General features: G+C 35.1%; 3 protein-coding genes across 6 annotated transcripts; 1 reads left to right on the forward strand and 2 right to left on the reverse strand.

Moving 5' to 3' along the window:
* Positions 1–275: 275 nt before the first annotated feature.
* LOC8286278 (alanine--glyoxylate aminotransferase 2 homolog 1, mitochondrial) lies at positions 276–20,696 on the reverse strand. The gene is given in 12 exon segments (XM_048376461.1): positions 276–436; positions 636–722; positions 823–936; positions 1,623–1,848; positions 2,021–2,200; positions 2,300–2,443; positions 3,348–3,518; positions 3,767–3,797; positions 3,799–3,916; positions 3,919–3,994; positions 4,179–4,255; positions 20,360–20,696. Coding segments are annotated over 12 exon segments (1,446 nt in total). The 5' UTR covers positions 20,538–20,696; the 3' UTR covers positions 276–392.
* Positions 3,807–8,291, reverse strand: LOC8283482 (pentatricopeptide repeat-containing protein At2g22070). 2 transcript variants are annotated; one of them, XM_048376460.1, is made up of 4 exons: positions 5,898–8,291; positions 5,132–5,250; positions 4,774–4,954; positions 3,807–3,994 (listed from the first exon to the last, which is right to left on the reverse strand). In XM_048376460.1, the coding sequence occupies exon 1, from the start codon at positions 8,289–8,291 to the stop codon at positions 5,943–5,945; it is 2,349 nt and encodes a 782-aa protein (XP_048232417.1). In that variant the 3' UTR covers positions 3,807–3,994; positions 4,774–4,954; positions 5,132–5,250; positions 5,898–5,942. The 2 variants fall into 2 exon arrangements, with proteins under 2 accessions (XP_048232417.1, XP_048232416.1); XM_048376459.1 differs by lacking the exons at positions 3,807–3,994; positions 4,774–4,954; positions 5,132–5,250 and adding an exon at positions 5,569–5,718 and having other exon boundaries at positions 5,825–8,291.
* LOC8286277 (transcription factor TGA1) lies at positions 8,252–14,488 on the forward strand. Of its 3 annotated transcripts, none has more exons than XM_048376462.1 (9): positions 8,252–8,299; positions 10,264–10,509; positions 10,598–10,672; positions 10,763–10,822; positions 10,910–10,987; positions 11,090–11,153; positions 11,998–12,269; positions 13,208–13,447; positions 14,230–14,488. In XM_048376462.1, exons 1-9 carry the CDS (start codon positions 8,267–8,269, stop codon positions 14,320–14,322), a joined length of 1,161 nt encoding a protein of 386 aa, XP_048232419.1. In that variant the 5' UTR covers positions 8,252–8,266; the 3' UTR covers positions 14,323–14,488. The 3 variants fall into 3 exon arrangements, with proteins under 3 accessions (XP_048232419.1, XP_025015369.2, XP_048232420.1); XM_025159601.2 differs by having other exon boundaries at positions 13,220–13,447; XM_048376463.1 differs by lacking the exon at positions 8,252–8,299 and adding an exon at positions 9,896–10,123.
* Positions 20,697–21,818: the final 1,122 nt, after the last annotated feature.

The raw sequence follows: 21,818 nt of genomic DNA on the forward strand, positions 1-21,818 counted from the left end.
GGTAAAAGATATTCTTGCAAGTCTTCTTGCTTACAGTTGACAAAAAGGATATGAATCTTGTATGAGCACAAATATATCCTTTCTTACCTATGCTTGTAGAATAAATTTCTAGCTTATGTATTGGCCCACATTATTGACATATACATTCACAGATTCATAGCTTGGAAAGATTAGGAATCCCAGGGTGATGATAGCAACTGATGACTTGCTACCTACCCTTTGGAAAGACTATGAAACACACATGTTTTCAAAAGATAAAAAAAAGAAAAGAAAAATGAGCTCATAACTTTAGGAATTTTCTTCATATTATTGAAAGTGACATTTGAGATGAGGCACTCAGTGCCAAAAGGTTTTGAGTATTACACAATCATCTTAATCTCAGATTTTGATCCTCACAGCTTTGACATGGAATAGTCCAACGCATCCACAAGAAAATCTGCAAGTAGCCCATTAGTTAATATGCTATAGAAGATGTCATAAACAAATGAGTGGCGCCTTAGCAAGTTTCAGCATACGTTTGCATGAGTATGCCAGTTCTTTCAAACGTTTTTAGAATATCTTCTGAAAGCAAATTGCGTTTCTGCTCTTCCAAATTAAGTTTTAATTTTCGAAATGTTGCATAAGATAATGCGTACCTGCATCGTCTTTGGAGAAACACATCGGTGGCTTTACTCGAAAAACATTCCCATGCAGTCCACCTTTCCCAACTAGAATACCTAGCTCTGTAATTTGAAGACGAGAAATATTTGTAGAAAATTAGGAGAAATTAAGTTTTAAAAGTTGATATTTTCTAATTTTGAATTGTCAAGGTACGTATTATACCTCTAAGTTTCTCAAACAGAACAGCAGTTTCTGCCTTAGCAGGTGTCTTCTCCTTCCTGTCAGTCACAAGTTCTACCCCCACCATTAAACCCCTCCCTCTTACATCTCCAATGACTGAAACAAAATTATAGAAGTACGAAAATCGTTTATAACACTGGTTTAGAGCATACTTTGTTGCATCAGAACACTGGTAATAATTTAGAATTTACAAATCCATTTAAAATCATGGAACATCTCAACATCAAATGTTCCAGGAAAAGGTCAATAAGAACTGATTTCCTTTGTCTTCTTGATATTTCAATCCACACAGGATTTAGAGGGGCAAAATTGACTAATTCTACAAGAGGCATTCGTCTTCTGGAAAATACAAGCTCAACTCATAGTTCTTCTGTACAAGCTCACAAGCGTACATGCAGGCCCACATGGGCATGCATTTTCAAACAACTTAATTGTCTAATAGCTCCTTACGATAGATGGTACCACATACATACAGACAAACTGCCCTTCACACACTTATAGACACAAAAATACAAAGAGTCCTAAAAAATTGGCTGAGCTAATCAGAATAACTTTGCTCAAGTATATTCGTTTCAAACAACTATTAAATGCAAAAACCAGAGGTATATGTATGTTCCAAAACCTAATATTTAGCTCACGGGGTTTAAGTTGCAAACAATTTAAAAGATGCAACCTATAGATGGCTTAACCAATAGATATTCAATTTCCAAGCAGATACCATCAGAAAAAGAAAATGAGAAACAAATTATTTCATTTGATATGCCAGGTTTAACAGAAATTACTGTCATGTTTCTGCTGAAGGTCTCTCAAGCGGCTAATCAAGTGGGAACCAACATTGGCACAATGTTCTTGACGCTTCTCTTTGTCAATAACTCTCAGCACCGCATGTCCACCAGCAGAACAGACAGGATTCCCACCAAAAGTATTAAATTGAATTTTCTGAGCCATCACATTTGCTATTTCTGGTGTTGTCACCACTGCTCCTAATGGTAAACCATTGCCAATACCCTGAGATATGTTACTTGTAAAATGTTATATGATAAAATCCATAAGACATTCAAATATGATATATTTAAACTTCAAAGTACTATAGTGATGAGAAACTGCAATTTTGAAATTTAACTATGCAATGCATCAAATTTGCAAGAGTGAGAAACAAACTAAAAGGGACAATAAAGACCTTGGCCATAGTAACAATGTCAGGAATGACACCTTGTGTCTCAAAACCCCAATAATGGCTTCCTGTGCGACCAAATCCAGTTTGAACTTCATCAGCAATGCAGACACCACCAGCCTTGCGTACAATGTCATAAACCATTTTCAAGTATCCAGGGGCCAATTCAACTGCTCCTCCAACTCCCTAGACCCATTAAAAAGCAAGGAAAAAAAACGTTTCGCATATCTCTCATTCATTGTAAATTCACAAATTGAAAAGGAAATAGTAACGCAAGATGCCAACCTGAATTGTTTCAGCTATAAATCCAGCAACTCTTCCTGAAGTACCATATTCAATGTGATCTTGCACATCTTTGGCATATCCAGAGGGATCAGAACCAAAGATCCCTCGATATGGATCTGGGTTAATAACATGATGAATTTCTCCCTGCAGCATATGATAGTTAGAATAGTTGGCATGTCTTGCCAATAGACTGACTTATGAAAAACAGCAAGAATTTTATGTTAGTAATGTTGTTTGAAGAAACAACATTATTCGGGTGTGTCTTAGCAAATCCAATCCCAAATAATAAGGCTAGGATACTTCCTTATTTTTGGGTTAGAACAGAAGTCTTAAGGGTCTGTATAAATAAGATGTATTTTGTTAAAAGCAATTTAAACCTTACAGTTTTCAGGAGATGAAAAGTTGTACATTCCTCAGTTTGGCTAGCCATCATTTTTTTATAAAAAGCCGACACAAAGAAAATACTCAGGAATTTGAAACTATACCATTCCTTTTGCACACAGCATGTGTAGTCAATTCTTTTAACTGAACCCAAAATCTCAGTAACAGCAAGTTGTTTCTAAGAGAAGAGTCGTGCAATCAGTTTGTCAAATCTCATGAATGCATTGCTTGTTGATGATCATCATCAACATGCCAACTTTTGTTTGTTAATTTTTTTTTCTACTAACATTACATGAACATTCTGTAAAAATAGAAATTTTTAAAAAGCTATCGATCTACTTGACCAAACCATTATAGTGCAATTTGACAGCTAAAAATCTCGATGAGCTATAGAAAGGATCCCTGGAGTTTGAGTCTTTCTGCATTACAAGCTCCAGAAATGGTCAAATGTTGATATTCACAATTACATCCATTTATGCTCCTAGTCCTACTTTTAATACAAATCATGTCTATGACTCTAATGGCTAATGTTTTGACTAAAAATTGTTTTAGAACCTCTAGATTCTATATTAATAATACCTAGCAGTCTACCCATGCATTGATTAAACTGTTGCTATTACTTTCATTATAAATATATCAGTTTTTATTTTATAGAATATAAACAAACCTGCGGTATAGGGTACTTCCAAGTGTGTAAAGCAGTTAATCCAATTGTACTAGAACTTCCACCATGATATGCATTTCTCAAAGAAATCATTTCAAGGTTACCACTATACAGTCTGGCCATCAGCATTGCTAATTCATTTGCTTCCGAGCCAGAATTTACAAAATATACAACCTGCAATATAAGGACTGTAGGTTTTATTACAATAGCCACCCAAATTTCAAATACTCATGATCATTTAATTAGTTTAACAAGCAACGCATTATTTATATTTATAGCACGGTTACATTCACTAAATCAACAAATGAGCTGAAACCCAATTCAAACTTGTTATGCAGCTATCATAAATCCGACCAAATACAATTCATTAAACCTATAAACCAACAATAAGCAAAGTGATGATAATTGATAAACTTCAGAACCTTAAGATTTCCAGGCATCTTGGCAGCTAAAGTCAGCAGAATCAGCAATAGCATGATGCAAATAAATTGTAGTAGCATGCTGAAGAAGCTTGCTTTGTTCTGAAGTAGCATTCAAAACATCAGGATGGCTATGCCCACATGACACTGTCCTATTCCAGAAAATGCATCCAAATACCTCCTCCCACTTTCATCAAACAAATATTGCATCTTTCCTTCAACGATATTCAACTATACAAACACAAGATTATAACAATCATCAGCTACTAAGGACTAGAGTTTCTTTTTCTTTTTTGTCCTGTTTTTTCATAAAAAGAAGAAAGAAAGAAAAAGTAGCTTCTGATATATAAAGGTATTTGCAGAAACACAACACAAAAGAAACTTATATATATAAAGGGTAAATAGAAAAACTGACAGGTTTTTGGTAGTAGTAAAAGAGAGAAGGACCAAGAAACTTCTTTCGTTTGCTGAGAATCTCATCAGCTAATGGACCTTTGTATGGTTTGGGCTCAAAATTAAAACATTTTTTAAAAATAATTCATTTAGAAAAAATCTTTAAAAATTTTAATTAAATACACCACACTAAGAAGAAAAATTGATACTCTTAAACTGTACTTATCAGGATGTAATTTGTTAAAGAAACTTGGACCTTGCAAAGTTACAGTTTCACATTGCTCACTTCCTCTAGCTAGCATTGTTTGTAAGAGCAGATACAAAGAAAAGACTAAAGAAGAATCAAACAACTACTAATTTCCTTTTGGCATATAGCAATTATTAGTGAATTCTTTTAACAGAACCCAAAATATCTGCAACAATGAGTTGTTTCCAAGATTAGATTGAAGCAGATAATGATTCATTGCTCGTGGATGATTAAGCATCAACATGCAATGACTTTTGCTTCAAAATTTTAATTTGTTCGATGGCCATTGTATGAACATTTCATAAACACAATATTAAGAGAAATGAGGAAACACTTGCTACACAATTAACCAAATTATAACAGAACTTACAGAGAAATTTGACTGCTAAAGTATCTCTAGGAGCTTTAAAAAGGTCCCTAAAGTTCGAGGCTTTCTGCAATTCAAGATCCAGAAAGGGTCGTTGTACACAGTATCCCTTACTCGGCATGGAGGCTGTTTTCATGCTTTGGTTGATTATGATTGCATGCATCAAATTCCTAATAAAAATTTCCTAAGCACCAAAATCTTAAAGGAATCAGAGTCAAGAATCTTGGTAGCAAGTCATTGACATTTTTAAAAGAAATGAAAATAAGAAACAAAGAAAGAAAAAAGAAAAAGAAGAAGGCATATTATATTATCATGTAGGAAAATGTGGATAAATTGTGTAAAGCTATAGTATGTAACCAACCTGTGGTATAGACCATTTCCATGTGTTTAATGCAGTTAGTCCAATGTGCTAGAACTTCCACCATTAATGCATTTCTCAAAATTACCACCGTATCGTCTGGCCATCAGCATTACCTGCGTCTGAAAAACAGAATGAATATAAGGACCACAGTTGCTATTACAATAGCCACCAAAACATCAAATGTTCATAACATCTAATTAGTTTAAGCAGCAACCCCCATCATAATATTATGATACAAATTACGTTTACAAAACTAATTAACTCAACCTAATCCAAGTTTTGTTGTAAGGCTATCATAAATTAGTGAGAAAAGGCCAAATAATTTACAAATCAAACAATATCCAGGATCATCAAACTTTAAGATTTCCTGGCATCTTGGTGGCTAATGCCTCGGCAAATTCAGCAATAACATGGTACAATTAATGATAGTAGCATGGTGGAGAAGCTTGCTTTTCTTCATGATAGCATTCAAGACATTAGGATGGCAATGGCCAGATAACACGGTTGCTATTCCAGCAAATGCATCCGGGTATTGCTGTCCACAAATATCAAACAGATATGTGGCATCTCCCCTTCTACATTTCCAGCTATAAAAACTCAAGACAACAATCATCAGAGACGCGTTATAATTGTTCCTTTTCCCCAGAGAAAGAAAGAAAGAAAGCATATTGATATAAAGGGTATAAAACTGACAAGCATTTGATAGTAGTAAAAGAGAGAGGGACACAGAAACTTCTTCTGTCTTGTGAGAATCCCGTTCGCCAACCTTTGTACAGCTTGGGCTCATAATGGAACGGCAGGAGTTGAGGAACTACCAATAGTCCCGGCAGGAACAAGAACCATCCTTGAAATGATGAAAACGAGTAACATCTCTTACAATTATTTCTCTTCCCATAAGCTTGGAGATAAATTTGATGGCTGTATGGCAATCATTACAGACTCTGAGATTCTTCATAATCCTTAATGTAGTGTTTTGTGGTGTACTTATTAGCCCAAATGCAATGGCAAGTTTCTCACTATGATATCTAAGAATCTGATCCTTCACCTCTATTTCGAGGTCATGCAACACAGATTGAGTGTCTGGAACAAAACCCATCTTTTTAATCTCCTTCCAGATCTTGTCCATCATTTTGTAGATTTTGTGTTTCTGAGGGTGAAGGCCATCGTCAGCTTGAAAGACATGAACTTTGTTCTGGATCTGAACCCAACTAAATCCTTGCTCTTTCCTTACTCCTCTATCCTTCATTAACTTTCTAACTTTAGCAGCATCTTCCCATCTTCCACAAGCTGAATAGACATTAGCAAGCGCAGAGTATGCCCCACTGTTGTCAGGCTCAATAAGAAGCAATCTCTCTGCTGCAACTTTTGCCAGATCAGCATTTTTATAAACCTTACAAGAAGATAACAGTGAACCCCAAGCTATAACATCTGGTTCAATGGGCATATTCTCAATGAAACTAAATGCTTCTTGCAGCAAGCCAGCACGCCCAAACAGGTCAATCATGCACGCATAGTGGCTTAAAGTTGGCTCAATTTTGTGTATACTTGTCATCAAATTAAAGTACCCCCTACCCTGCTCTACCAATCCTACATGTGTACAAGCAGAGAGCACACCAACATAAGTTATATGGTCAGGCTTAATACCAAGTGCCAACATCTTCTCAAATAGCTCTATAGATTCTTGTCCAAGACCATGTTGACCTAAAGCTATAATCATAGAAGTCCAAGAGACAGTATCCTTGTTCCGTTGTATGAGATTAAATACCTGCTGTGCATCAGTGATGCTTCCAGCTTTTGCGTACATCGTAATCAGTGCATTGCCCACCGAAACTGATAAATTTTCCCCCGATCTTATGGCACTTGCATGAATTTGTTTGCCATGATTCAAAGAAGCCACGTTTGAACTGACACTCAACATGGCTGCCAGTGTAAAACTGTTTGGTCGGGGTCCTTCTTTAGCCATTATTCTAAAAAGCTCCATGGCATCATCATTCAAGCCATTCTGTACATAACCTACAATCATGGCTGTCCATGCAACCACATCACTGTCTTTCAATGAGTCAAAAATATGTCTGGCTGGGGTTATATTTCCAAGCTTAACATAACCATCTAATAGAGCTGTAAATGCTATAACATTAAGATCTGAAATTCCACTTTGCTCTACAATGCTTTGTGCAATTTCAACCCCTCCAGTCTTTGCATACATTGAGATCAAAGCATTTTGCACCACACCAGATATATCAAACTCTGTCCTGATGATATAAGAATGAATTTGTTTCCCAAGATTCAAGTTCTCAATATTGGCACAAGCTGATAAAATACTCGCCAAGGTAAACCTATCAGGTTCTAAAGAATCTTCCAACATTCTAGAGAAGAGTTCTAGTGCTTCCTTATCAAAACCATGCTGACTGTATCCTGTAATCATTGAATTCCAAGTAACTACATCGCGTTCACTCATTTGCTCAAATTGAGCAAGAGCAAGGTCAGCTCGACCACCATGCATATGCAAGGAAATCATAATATTCCAACTTGAAATGCTCCTTAGTCTCATCCTATCAAAAACAATTTTAGCCATAACAGAATCTCCGGCCTTTGCATACATATTAAGAAGTGAATTCGCAACAGGAACACACCCACTAAGCCCTAATTTAATAACAAAAGAATGAATCTTTTTACCAATGTCTAGAGCCCCAAGAGCAGCACAAGAAGCAAATACATTAGTAACCGTAAACTGGGTAGGTAAAACTTTGTCCTTCATCATAGCTACAAACATTTTTATTGCACTTTCAAAACGACCCATTTGGTTATAACCCACAATCATTGTAGTCCATGAAACAGAATCACGATCAGGTATTTCATCAAACACAGAATGGGCTTTAGCTAATGTTCCTAGTTTTGCATAACCAGTGAGAATCGTATTCCATGAGAACGTGGTCTTCACCGGCATTTCGTCAAATACACTACGGGCATCGACAATATACCCAGATTTGGCATACAAGTTAATCAGGTTGTTCATTAAGTAGACACTAAAGTTGAGGCCTAGTTTGATAATTTGGGCATGAATTGATTTTCCCGTTAATGGGTCCTTGGCTTTGAGGCTTGTCTGTAGATGAAAGGCATAAAAATCTGAATTCGATGAGAAAGACGAGGCAATCACCATCAGAGAAGGTACAACAAATAACACTACGAGTGATTTTCCTCAAATCCACTTTTGGTCTTGGTGGTTGTGTTTTGTTATCAAGAAAGCTTGTTTGGTTGCTAAGAAAGTTGCGTGAAGTCAAAAGAAAAGAATAGGGGACTGAAGTTCTGTTTTTGTGGGTACTTTTAAGCTGAGAAAGCTGTTCAGTTAACTAGTGTTAAGTAGTTAAACGTATATTGAAGGAAGCTGAACTTAATTAAATTGAAACAAAGTGATTTTCTTTATTTAAATATTTACAGACTCTATTCTTTACGTGTTCTGCGTGTTTGTTTATGGTCTTCATGAGTATGTGAATTCTTGCTTTATTGTTTATGCAAATATCCAATAGCTAGAAGGGTTGTTTGTATTGAGTTACTATGGTTTTGATTATTATTTTGCTTTCAAGATGTTGGGTCTTCGATTTATTTTTGTGGGATGGAACTATGGTTTGGATTATGAAGCTGACAAATCGTTGCTTAATTGAAGAATTGGTCTTTCTTGCTACTAACGTTTTAGCTTTCCTTTTTTCTCTTCGACTGCCAATACCGAGTTTCTAGTTTATCGAGAAGTATATCATCAGAATTTCGAAGTGAAACTCTGAAATTATGAATTCTGCTATTGGTTGAGTGAAGAAGTTTTATTTTTCTTCCACTTATTTCAATTATGGTGGTGGTGTTCTGCTTTAGTGCAAAGTGGCACATCATGGTGAACTTATGAGAAGCAATTTCTTTTTGTTTGTTTTGGCATTTGTAGTTGAATAGTTAGCTACAGCATTTGCTTTGTTGGATGTTATATAAGTTGACAACGGAAAATATCTGATTAGATGTTTTTAATGGAGAGTTTACACCTTTAGATTGCTTGTTTTACTCTGTTCTTGTTGACCCTCTCTTTGTGGTAACTTCATATACATATTTCCTCGTTTGGCTTACTTTAATTCTCATTCTGCTGGCTTCTATTTTCTCCTGTTCGTAATCATCCTGTACTTCCCTACTGATTTTATTGTTCTACAACATCCTGATTCATGACTACTAATGTGTTGATGGGTAAGTGTTTTGACTACTCAGGAGTTGGTTCTTGATGCTCACCCACTTATAGGACCAATCTTATTCCTTAAACTGTGGATTAGAGATTGTCATAGTATGAGCTCTACAACCATCTAGGTAACCTTTCTTTTTTTTTTTTTTTTTCTTTCTCGTTTCACTATGCTCTTCTCTCTAATTTTCGAGCAAAATAACCTCTTGCTATTTCTTTCTTTTCTTCCTTTAGTTATTTTTTTATTTCGGAGAGTTCTCGCTTAAATAATGTGGTCATGGTTAAAAATACAATAAGTTTGGAGATTCCTTTCTATGATGTGAAACCATTACCAAATTGGTCCACACCATAAGCACGTCAAAGGAGACAAGTAAATAGTGAGATCCAATATTGGAAATGACATAGTGGATTAGGGTGGAACCTGGACATAAGAGAAAAGGAAAATATAAGGTTTTTAATGCTCAGTAAGTAATTTTTTCTTTCATGTCGCTGTAAACTGGCAGAGCATGTCCATCGGTGCAATGGTGGCACCTAGCCACTTGCACAGGAAACAGTTCATCCTTCATTTACTATAAACTTCGCTTATCTTTGACAGCATAGATTCAATTAATGGCCAGGAAAACACTCATGAATGATGCTATGCAGAAAGGCATTTCATTCGTACTTTGGTACCATAATATGTGTAGTCGGGGAGTCATGTAAATTGTTACACTCTCAACATTTAGCTCTTGAGCGTTTGAGGGATTCATCATTCTACACTGCAGCAGTTTCAGTACCAAAAAGTTAGTCAGTCTGCGTCTCATTGCATTATATATATTTTTTAAAACTCAGTTCATGCATGATGATATCAACGTTCTTATCCTGGTGTGCTTGTATGAGCCGTTTGCTGATTTGATCTTCAATTTTTACCACATATCAACAGTTATCTTCAAAGCATATTGAACTATCATCCTCTATCATCTGTACAAGAAGCATGAATTCCCCATCTACGCAGTTTGTCTCCTCAGGAAGGATGGGTATATACGAGCCTATCCACCAGATTGGCATGTGGGGAGAACCCTTTAAGAGTAATGGAATTCCAAATGCATCCACATCAGTGTTTGTAGCTGGCGATCCAAATTCATCTCAATCGATAATTATAGCAGTGGACACAAAACTAGACAATCAGGTACATATTATTAAAATTCATGCTTATTCCTTATTTTTTGGGCCATTTTTGTATTTATATGCTAAAGAATGTAACATTATTTGTCTAGTCAGAAGATACTTCACAGAATACTCTTGGACCGTCTAGCAAATACGACCAAGAAGCAACTAAACCCATCGATAAGGCAAGTTTCATGATCTCTATCTCTATCTCTCTTCCCCTTCGTAAATTTACATGAGTAGCTGATTTTCAAATTACATTTCAATGTTTACAGGTACAAAGACGTCTTGCACAAAATCGTAAGGCTGCTCGTAAAAGTCGTTTGCAGAAAAAGGTATGAAGGATTGTGTACTGAAACTGAAAACCTCCATTCAATAAGTGATTTGGTATACTAATTTGATCTGTTTTACAATTTTCACAGGCGTACGTTCAGCAGTTAGAATCAAGTCGTCTGAAGCTTATTCAAATAGAGCAGGAACTTGAAAGGGCTAGGCAACAGGCATGGATTACTATTGAGCAAATCAATTACATTTTTTTAATCAATAAACCACCTCCTTTCTCCCTTTTCAATCAATTTAAGGATATGTATGTTTTATTGCAGGGTCTAAACATAGACGGTGGAGTAGAAACTAGTCATCTGGGGTTTGCTGGACCAAATAACTCAGGTTTGTTTTCCAACATGCTGGTACTATCATTACCTTGTTTTGATCTCACTTACTATGTTAATTTTTCCATTTGAAGTTGTATGCTTCTCATTTTCTGTTTGGTATAGCAATTGACATTGGGATGAATGCTGTGACTTGCTAGAAAGTTGGGACTTTGTCTTGACAAGCATTGTGCAATCTAATTACATTGTTAAATATTCAATGCAATAAGCTCTAAATACAAGTTTATGCAACACTGTTGTGATTACATTTCTAATCTATCTGCATTCTAAGTAATTTTTGGTGCTTCTAGATTTTTTTATATCTTGATTCAAGGGCGAAGACAGAATTGGTAATTAAGGGAAGCAATTTTGTCTCTTTAAAGAAAAGAGCAAAGCAGAAGGGGGCAATTGATTTTTAAGTAATTATAATTTTCCCATCAAATATAGTGTTGATTTACAAAATTTCCAAAAGAGTATGGAGTGCAGTTGCCTCCCTTGCTCTGAACATGGCTTTGCTAGTTGTTGCTAAAGTATAAGGAAACTTGAGGTAATATGTTGCTGTTCTAAAGTTAAATGCTCATATAAGTATGAACTTTTTTTATGTAATTATTTGAAAGAGAACAGTATTGAACTTGAATTGAATGAGAATGAAAGCAAATTGTGGTTCTACAACTCTAAACTGAAGCCCGTGATTAATGTATATATTTGTGTCTACTTGATTTTAGACTCAAATTCTTAAATGTTGATGTGCCAATGTTCTCTTTCTAATTCTCATATATTATCTGCTCTTTGTTTTTCCTTTTTCTTATTTACTTTTTTATTTTCTTCAATTCAACTATAAGCCCACACTAAAGGTTCTGCAGGGATTGCCACTTTTGAGATGGAATATGGACACTGGCTGGAAGAACAAAATAGACAAATTGGCGATCTGAGGACTGCTTTGAATGCCCATATAAGTGATATTGAACTGCGCATACTTGTAGAAAGTGGAATTAATCACTATTCTGAACTTTTTCGCATGAAAGCAACTGCTGCAAAAGCTGATGTTTTCTATCTGATGTCTGGGATGTGGAAATCATCAGCAGAGAGGTTTTTCTTGTGGATAGGAGGATTTCGCCCTTCAGAGCTTCTTAAGGTGACGCGTTAATGAACATATTAGTTGTTTTAAGTTGTTGAGGATGTTCATATATTGGAATAAGCTTTAAGATTGTTTGTCTGATTTACTGTTAGTGTATTGAACCAGAATAAAAAGTGTATCCTAGCTCACAAGGCTTCTCTCATTGCAAGTTCTGTTAAGATTGTATACGCACACCTGTACAGTCACATAAAAGAATCGAGCCTAGGACATATCCATCCCGTTCTAACACCTTTCTGCTTTAATTTGGACCACTTGATCTCACCCATTTGCAGCTTGTCATTTCATGAAAATGCTTTGGTTATATTTTCAAATTTTCTATCCCATGCAATTTTAGTGATTGCTTTAGTCTGCATATTAGAGGGATCTAGTTAGTGCTCTTTTATGTCAGTTTTTTTTTAGTCATTGACATATTTCCTTTGCTATGGATTTTTTTATTTGTTCTCATAAGGGATCATTGATTCTCTTCAGGAGAATCTAGATATCTCTCATAGTTGAATAGTAAGTTTATGTATTCTATGGGCATTGGCTGCTTTGTCATGTATGTTCTATCTATCAAGTTATGTCAGAATTTTGAATGATGCACTTTTCTTTTTGCCAAAAGCAAGTAGGTCAGCCATTACACATCCCAAAGGCTGATAGTGGCCTAAACTTCCACGTAGGGAGACTCTTGTGAAATTCATGCCTGGATGTAAGACATACAGCTTCAGAGATATCCATGCAATCTGGACTCCTATAAATAACCAGCATTTTTGTGTGGCTGTGTATGGTTTTAGATGAGTGTTCTCCTATTGGATTCATGTGTTCTGCTTCTTAGTTTGTTAGAAGGGTGACTGCATTTGTCAAATTACCCACTTTACCTTGCATTTTTTCGTAGAACTTTCTATCGCCGTTCTTTTAAAAATCTCATTAAATATTATTCTGAGATGTAAGTAAAGTTTAAATTACAGATTCTCAAGCCTCAGCTTGAGCCCTTGACAGACCAACAACTTTTGGATGTCTGCAACCTTAAACAATCATGTCAGCAAGCGGAAGATGCTCTTTCACAAGGTATGGAGAAACTCCAGCAAACTTTAGCTGAGGCTGTAGCGGCTGGTCGATTGGGTGAAGCCAGTCATTTGCCACAAATGGATACAGCAATGGAGAAGTTGGAAGGTCTGGTCCGCTTTGTACAGCAGGTAATATTGGGCATCCTCTTCAAACAGTTTTTAGTCTGAATCAGATTTGAATTGGAACAAAGTGATTGAATCTTCAAAAATGGTAATTTTAATGGATTCGAGTTCCTCATGTTTTAGATAGCTTGACAGGTCATGCTGGCACAATCTTAATCATTAAGTTAGCAACATCAATGATCTAGATTTATCAAACGACACACTGCATTGAAAATTTAAATTTAATTTTTAGGTAAAATGTAAACCATTATATTGGAATTTAAGGATGGAGAATATAAAACATGATAGAGCATTTCAACATGAATATGAAAGGATCTGAATCCATTTCTGATGATCCATTAGACAGCATGAAATGTAATGATGTCAATTTTGACCACATTGCATCTCAGCTAATCTGTCTCTTGGGTTGTCTTTCACATTGCACATAAAGGACATGCTTAAAAGATTTGGTTTCTTGCTACATTCTCTATTCTCAGTAAGCATTTTCCCCTCAATGAAATATGGATTCTTTTAACTTGTTGAATGAAATTTTTTTTTATAGGGGACTATATGAAACATTTTGTATAAATCCCGTCATTTGGGAATTTGATTATAAAATTGAAATCTATTCAGTTTAAACATTGAGTTTGTTGATAAAACAATTGAAATTTTGTTCAGTTCAAATTCAACTGAGGCTGTCCATCTTTTTTGAATAAAACGTGAACTTAATCATATTTCTTCAATTTTGAATGAATTGAAAGGCTTATTTGCTTTAGCATTAGTTTTACTTGTGGATATTTTCTTAACAGAAGGATCTTGTATCCTCCTTGCTGGAATGCATTTTCCTCCCGCTCTCGATATCAGCTGACATTAATTTTCTGTGCCCTTCTCTTTCACTCTAGCGTATGATATGAATTGACCGCTAACTATCGGTCTCCCATGAATGTTAAACACCACAACGCTTGAACTTGTATCAATCTCCTCTAATACCTTGGTTTTATGCACTGGCATAATTGTCACTGTTTCTAGTTTTTGTATTTTTTAAATTTATTATTATTTTCACCGTAATCTGTCTCATCCCCTACTTGATACTTGTTTCTAGTTTCTATGGTGATTAAAGACTTCCTGAAGTAGAAATGGTTATGATTACCCTAAGCTCTGATGAGGCACCGAGTAAAAATATATATGTTCATCTTTGCATTCTAACCAACCCCCTCTGACAGTAACTAATACCTCATTTTGCTGAGGACAGGAGAATAGGTTTGCGTTAAATTCTTAAATCCCTTGATTTAAACTTGAGATTCTTTTTGGTTGTTTCCAACTTGATATGAAATCATATTGTTGTTTATGAATATGATACTAGTATTTCTTGGTTTAGGAGGTAATCATGTTCCATAATTTCTTTGGAAAAACTGATCAAGTTAGGAAGCAATGTGGTCCATATCCAATTTTAATTGACTACTGTACTTGTAGGGCAAAGTTGTCCTTATGAAGTTTGTATGAACTTATAATTTTAAGTCACATGGGTCATCTTTGTCAAGTCTGCTACTGGAATGCTTATCATGTAAATTTTTGCAGAATTGGTCTTTTTGTGTATCTGGAAATTGAGCATCTCATGTAAATAACATAGTAGTGAAAATTGTTTGATATGTATATAGTTTTCTTTTTGTGCTTTGAAATCCGTAGATGCTTAAACAGATATGATTAGAGCCATTGATCAACTGCAATATGATTAAATGGGTTTTTCCTCGTACCACCTCAGCAATGTGCATTGTTCTTCAACCATACCTTCTGCTTCAAAGCTGTGCTTGTGTTTCTGCAAGACCAGCAACTGCCATTCTTTTCAGTAATATACTAAAGGCTATGATTGTGTCATACCCAATTGCCAAAGACATATTTGATTAATTCAGGTATGCCAGTTCTGAACCAATGCAGACAGGTTGATAGCTGAAACAAGTTAGTGTTTTGGCAAAGTAGATGAATACATGATTTGAGTTGTATTTTTCTTTCTCCATCTCTAATAATAAACAAATCTTTTCATGTTTTGAATTTATTATGAAGGTAATAACCCAAAAAAGAAAGAAAAAATAATGCTTTTTGAACATGCTTCTAATTTGTTCCTAATCAGTATTAAAGATAATTGAGTCAGTATCCCAATAGGGATGGTTTTGATGCTAGTGATGGCAACAGCAACAGGTAATGCATCAATGAAAGATATGTTTGATGGGCTAACCAATTTAAAATGGGATCACTAGAAACGAAATAATACTGCAGTCAATCACACCTTAAAAGAAAGATGACAATTTCAGGTTCATAAATTAGAATCTCTTATGATAAATCTACAGTAATTATGGACTCCAAGAAATAACAGATTATTTATTATTTTAAATTATTATTAAAATTACTACCAAATTATTATTTTATTACTAAAATATTAAATTTTACTATCAAATTATTAAATTAATTATTACAATATAATAAAACAATCATTTACAACCTTTTAATTTCATATTTTGTGCACATTTATCATTATTTTAAAATGTAATGTACCCAAATCAAACTGGACCATGCTAATTAGAGGCATAAACCATCCTCCCATTTTCCTGGAGTAATTTCAATTTCTGATAAGCATTTATTCCACAATATAAAAGTTATCTTATGATTTGCTAGATAAAAGGAACTTGACAGGTAAAAGATATTCTTGCAAGTCTTCTTGCTTACAGTTGACAAAAAGGATATGAATCTTGTATGAGCACAAATATATCCTTTCTTACCTATGCTTGTAGAATAAATTTCTAGCTTATGTATTGGCCCACATTATTGACATATACATTCACAGATTCATAGCTTGGAAAGATTAGGAATCCCAGGGTGATGATAGCAACTGATGACTTGCTACCTACCCTTTGGAAAGACTATGAAACACACATGTTTTCAAAAGATAAAAAAAAGAAAAGAAAAATGAGCTCATAACTTTAGGAATTTTCTTCATATTATTGAAAGTGACATTTGAGATGAGGCACTCAGTGCCAAAAGGTTTTGAGTATTACACAATCATCTTAATCTCAGATTTTGATCCTCACAGCTTTGACATGGAATAGTCCAACGCATCCACAAGAAAATCTGCAAGTAGCCCATTAGTTAATATGCTATAGAAGATGTCATAAACAAATGAGTGGCGCCTTAGCAAGTTTCAGCATACGTTTGCATGAGTATGCCAGTTCTTTCAAACGTTTTTAGAATATCTTCTGAAAGCAAATTGCGTTTCTGCTCTTCCAAATTAAGTTTTAATTTTCGAAATGTTGCATAAGATAATGCGTACCTGCATCGTCTTTGGAGAAACACATCGGTGGCTTTACTCGAAAAACATTCCCATGCAGTCCACCTTTCCCAACTAGAATACCTAGCTCTGTAATTTGAAGACGAGAAATATTTGTAGAAAATTAGGAGAAATTAAGTTTTAAAAGTTGATATTTTCTAATTTTGAATTGTCAAGGTACGTATTATACCTCTAAGTTTCTCAAACAGAACAGCAGTTTCTGCCTTAGCAGGTGTCTTCTCCTTCCTGTCAGTCACAAGTTCTACCCCCACCATTAAACCCCTCCCTCTTACATCTCCAATGACTGAAACAAAATTATAGAAGTACGAAAATCGTTTATAACACTGGTTTAGAGCATACTTTGTTGCATCAGAACACTGGTAATAATTTAGAATTTACAAATCCATTTAAAATCATGGAACATCTCAACATCAAATGTTCCAGGAAAAGGTCAATAAGAACTGATTTCCTTTGTCTTCTTGATATTTCCAATCCACACAGGATTTAGAGGGGCAAAATTGACTAATTCTACAAGAGGCATTCGTCTTCTGGAAAATACAAGCTCAACTCATAGTTCTTCTGTACAAGCTCACAAGCGTACATGCAGGCCCACATGGGCATGCATTTTCAAACAACTTAATTGTCTAATAGCTCCTTACGATAGATGGTACCACATACATACAGACAAACTGCCCTTCACACACTTATAGACACAAAAATACAAAGAGTCCTAAAAAATTGGCTGAGCTAATCAGAATAACTTTGCTCAAGTATATTCGTTTCAAACAACTATTAAATGCAAAAACCAGAGGTATATGTATGTTCCAAAACCTAATATTTAGCTCACGGGGTTTAAGTTGCAAACAATTTAAAAGATGCAACCTATAGATGGCTTAACCAATAGATATTCAATTTCCAAGCAGATACCATCAGAAAAAGAAAATGAGAAACAAATTATTTCATTTGATATGCCAGGTTTAACAGAAATTACTGTCATGTTTCTGCTGAAGGTCTCTCAAGCGGCTAATCAAGTGGGAACCAACATTGGCACAATGTTCTTGACGCTTCTCTTTGTCAATAACTCTCAGCACCGCATGTCCACCAGCAGAACAGACAGGATTCCCACCAAAAGTATTAAATTGAATTTTCTGAGCCATCACATTTGCTATTTCTGGTGTTGTCACCACTGCTCCTAATGGTAAACCATTGCCAATACCCTGAGATATGTTACTTGTAAAATGTTATATGATAAAATCCATAAGACATTCAAATATGATATATTTAAACTTCAAAGTACTATAGTGATGAGAAACTGCAATTTTGAAATTTAACTATGCAATGCATCAAATTTGCAAGAGTGAGAAACAAACTAAAAGGGACAATAAAGACCTTGGCCATAGTAACAATGTCAGGAATGACACCTTGTGTCTCAAAACCCCAATAATGGCTTCCTGTGCGACCAAATCCAGTTTGAACTTCATCAGCAATGCAGACACCACCAGCCTTGCGTACAATGTCATAAACCATTTTCAAGTATCCAGGGGCCAATTCAACTGCTCCTCCAACTCCCTAGACCCATTAAAAAGCAAGGAAAAAAAACGTTTCGCATATCTCTCATTCATTGTAAATTCACAAATTGAAAAGGAAATAGTAACGCAAGATGCCAACCTGAATTGTTTCAGCTATAAATCCAGCAACTCTTCCTGAAGTACCATATTCAATGTGATCTTGCACATCTTTGGCATATCCAGAGGGATCAGAACCAAAGATCCCTCGATATGGATCTGGGTTAATAACATGATGAATTTCTCCCTGCAGCATATGATAGTTAGAATAGTTGGCATGTCTTGCCAATAGACTGACTTATGAAAAACAGCAAGAATTTTATGTTAGTAATGTTGTTTGAAGAAACAACATTATTCGGGTGTGTCTTAGCAAATCCAATCCCAAATAATAAGGCTAGGATACTTCCTTATTTTTGGGTTAGAACAGAAGTCTTAAGGGTCTGTATAAATAAGATGTATTTTGTTAAAAGCAATTTAAACCTTACAGTTTGCAGGAGATGAAAAGTTGTACATTCCTCAGTTTGGCTAGCCATCATTTTTTTTCAAAAGCAGACACAAAGAAAATACTCAGGAATTTGAAACTATACCATTCCTTTTGCACACAGCATGTATAGGCAATTCTTATAACTGAACCCAAAATCTCAGTAACAGCAAGTTGTTTCTAAGAGAAGAGTCGTGCAATCAGTTTGTCAAAATCTCATGAATGCATTGCTTGTTGATGATCATCATCAACATGCCAACTTTTGTTTTTTTCTACTAACAGTATATGAACATTCTGTAAAAATATAAATTTTTAAAAAGCTATCAATTCTACTTGACCAAACCATTATAGTGCAATTTGACAGCTAAAAAATCTCGATGAGCTATAGAAAAGGTCCCCGGAGTTTGAGTCTTTCTGCATTACAAGCTCCAGAAAGGGTCAAATGTTGATATTCACAACTACATCCATTTATGCTCCTAGTCCTACTTTTAATACAAATCATGTCTATGACTCTAATGGCTAATGTTTTAACTAAAAATTGTTTTAGAACTTCTAGATTCTATATTAGTAATTACTAGCAGTCTACCCGTGCATTGATTAAACTGTTGTATTACTTTCATTATAAATATATCAGTTTTTATTTTATAGAATTTAAACAAACCTGCGGTATAGGGTACTTCCAAGTGTGTAAAGCAGTTAATCCAATTGTACTAGAACTTCCACCATGATATGCATTTCTCAAAGAAATCATTTCAAGGTTACCACTATAGAGTCTGGCCATCAGCATTGCTAATTCATTTGCTTCCGACCCAGAATTTACAAAATATACAACCTGCAATATAAGGACTGTAGGTGTTATTACAATAGCCACCCAAATTTCAAATACTCATGATCATTTAATTAGTTTAACAAGCAACGCATTATTTATATTTATAGCACGGTTACATTCACTAAATCAACAAATAAGCTGAAACCCAATTCAAATTTGTTATGCAGCTATCATAAATCCGACCAAATACAATTCATTAAACCTATAAACCAACAATAAGCAAAGTGATGATAATTGATAAACTTCAGAACCTTAAGATTTCCAGGCATCTTGGCAGCTAAAGCCTCAGCAAAATCAGCAATAGCATGATGCAAATAAATTGTAGTAGCATGCTGAAGAAGCTTGCTCTGTTCTGAAATAGCATTCAAAACATCAGGATGGCAATGCCCACATGAAACTGTCACTATTCCAGCAAATGCATCCAGATACCTCCTCCCACTTTCATCAAACAAATATTGCATCTTTCCTTCAACGATATTCAACTATACAAACACAAGATCATAACAATCATCAGCTACTAAGGACTAGAGTTTCTTTTTCTTTTTTGTCCTGTTTTTTCCATAAAAAGAAGAAAGAAAGAAAAAAGAAGATTTTGATATATAAAGGGTATTTGCAGAAACACAACACAAAGAAACTTATATATATAAAGGGTAAATAGAAAAACTGACAGGTTTTTGGTAGTAGTAAAAGAGAGAAGGACCAAGAAACTTCTTTCGTTTGCTGAGAATCTCATCAGCTAATGGACCTTTGTACGGTTTGGGCTCATAATTGAACGGAGGGAGCTGTGGTGGAGGAGGATCGATAGCAGTCGCTGTAGCAGCAGAAGGAGGAGCCGTGGAGAAGGGAATGATTGCATTGTAAAGAAAAGAGTTGGACTTGGTATTTCCGATAATCCTTTTCAAGATTCCAGCCTGTGAAGCCATTATTTCTGGATATCAGTGAGTGTTTGGAAGGAGAGCGGCTTTGGATGGGAAGAATTGTAAGGAACTTGGAGGAGTTGATGTCAGCTTTTCTGCAATTTATGTATTTCTTTTCTGAAGGTTAGCTCTGAATGAGCCAAGGACAAACGACTGACTTGGCAGTGAGTCATCATAATATTAGTAGATTCTTGTATCCAGGCAGGGATGGGATTCGATCGGCAGTATTCGGTTCAAACTCAAAAACCGAACCCAACTCAACTAATATTAATTCTGAAAAGGGCGAAAGGTACATTCTCATCCCTAAAGTTAGTCTCTGGGTATAAATATGCCCCTTAACTAATTTTGGGGACATTTAACTTGTAAAATATGTTTTCTTTTTCTTTTTATTATACTAGCCCTTTTATTCACCGAGACCAACTTTGACATAGGTAGCCGTTTAAAACAGTTGACGTGGCATGAGTTATAGGAAGACTGCAATATATATATTTGTATTTAAATCTCTATTAAATTATAATTTTTTTATAGTTATAAATTTTATTCAGTCGTAAATACATGAATATAGAAAGATTTTACTATATATATATACTTTTTATCCCTTTTTCAAAAACTGAGATAAAATTTTTTCCTCAAAACCTATCTCAGAACTCTCAAAGTATTTCAAAGCCCAACTCTCAAGAAATAGTTTTGTTACAAACAAAACTTTTCAAATCTAACAAGTATATTGAAAAGCAAAATTTTCAATGCATTTTGACTATTGAGGAAGGATTCTGTACAGAAAGCCCCTCAAAACTGATTTCAAAGATTTTCCCTCCAGGATGGTATTTCAAGCCCTGGAATATTTCAAAACCTCAATCCTACTACCAGTCTATCCTTGAGGTAACTGGTTCTGCAAAGTTCAAACACTTCAAAAAACACAAAGACCATAAAGACCCCGCATATTCCACATGCACCATACAAAGAATCATCCACCCTACAGATTGGGGAATGGATTTACACTCATCAAGATCTTTTCCAACTTCCCTCCAAAGAACCTACCCATCAAGCCTAAACACTTCTTTCAACTATTGGGATTACCAACAAGCTTGGTTTAATACCTTTCTTCTTCAAAACGAAGGACAAAGCCATTCCTGGCTTTTCTACTTCGATACAAGCTCAATCCAAACTTCAAAAATCCCCTATTGGTTTAAACAATGGTGGAATTTTTATGGCAATGTTCCTCAGACCATAATTCCAAAAGTTCTACATATGTTTAACCTTTTCAAAGCCCACTATAAACCAAACAAA

This window comes from Ricinus communis, chromosome 7 (genome assembly GCF_019578655.1).
Source record: "Ricinus communis isolate WT05 ecotype wild-type chromosome 7, ASM1957865v1, whole genome shotgun sequence".
Classification (NCBI taxonomy): domain Eukaryota; kingdom Viridiplantae; phylum Streptophyta; class Magnoliopsida; order Malpighiales; family Euphorbiaceae; genus Ricinus; species Ricinus communis.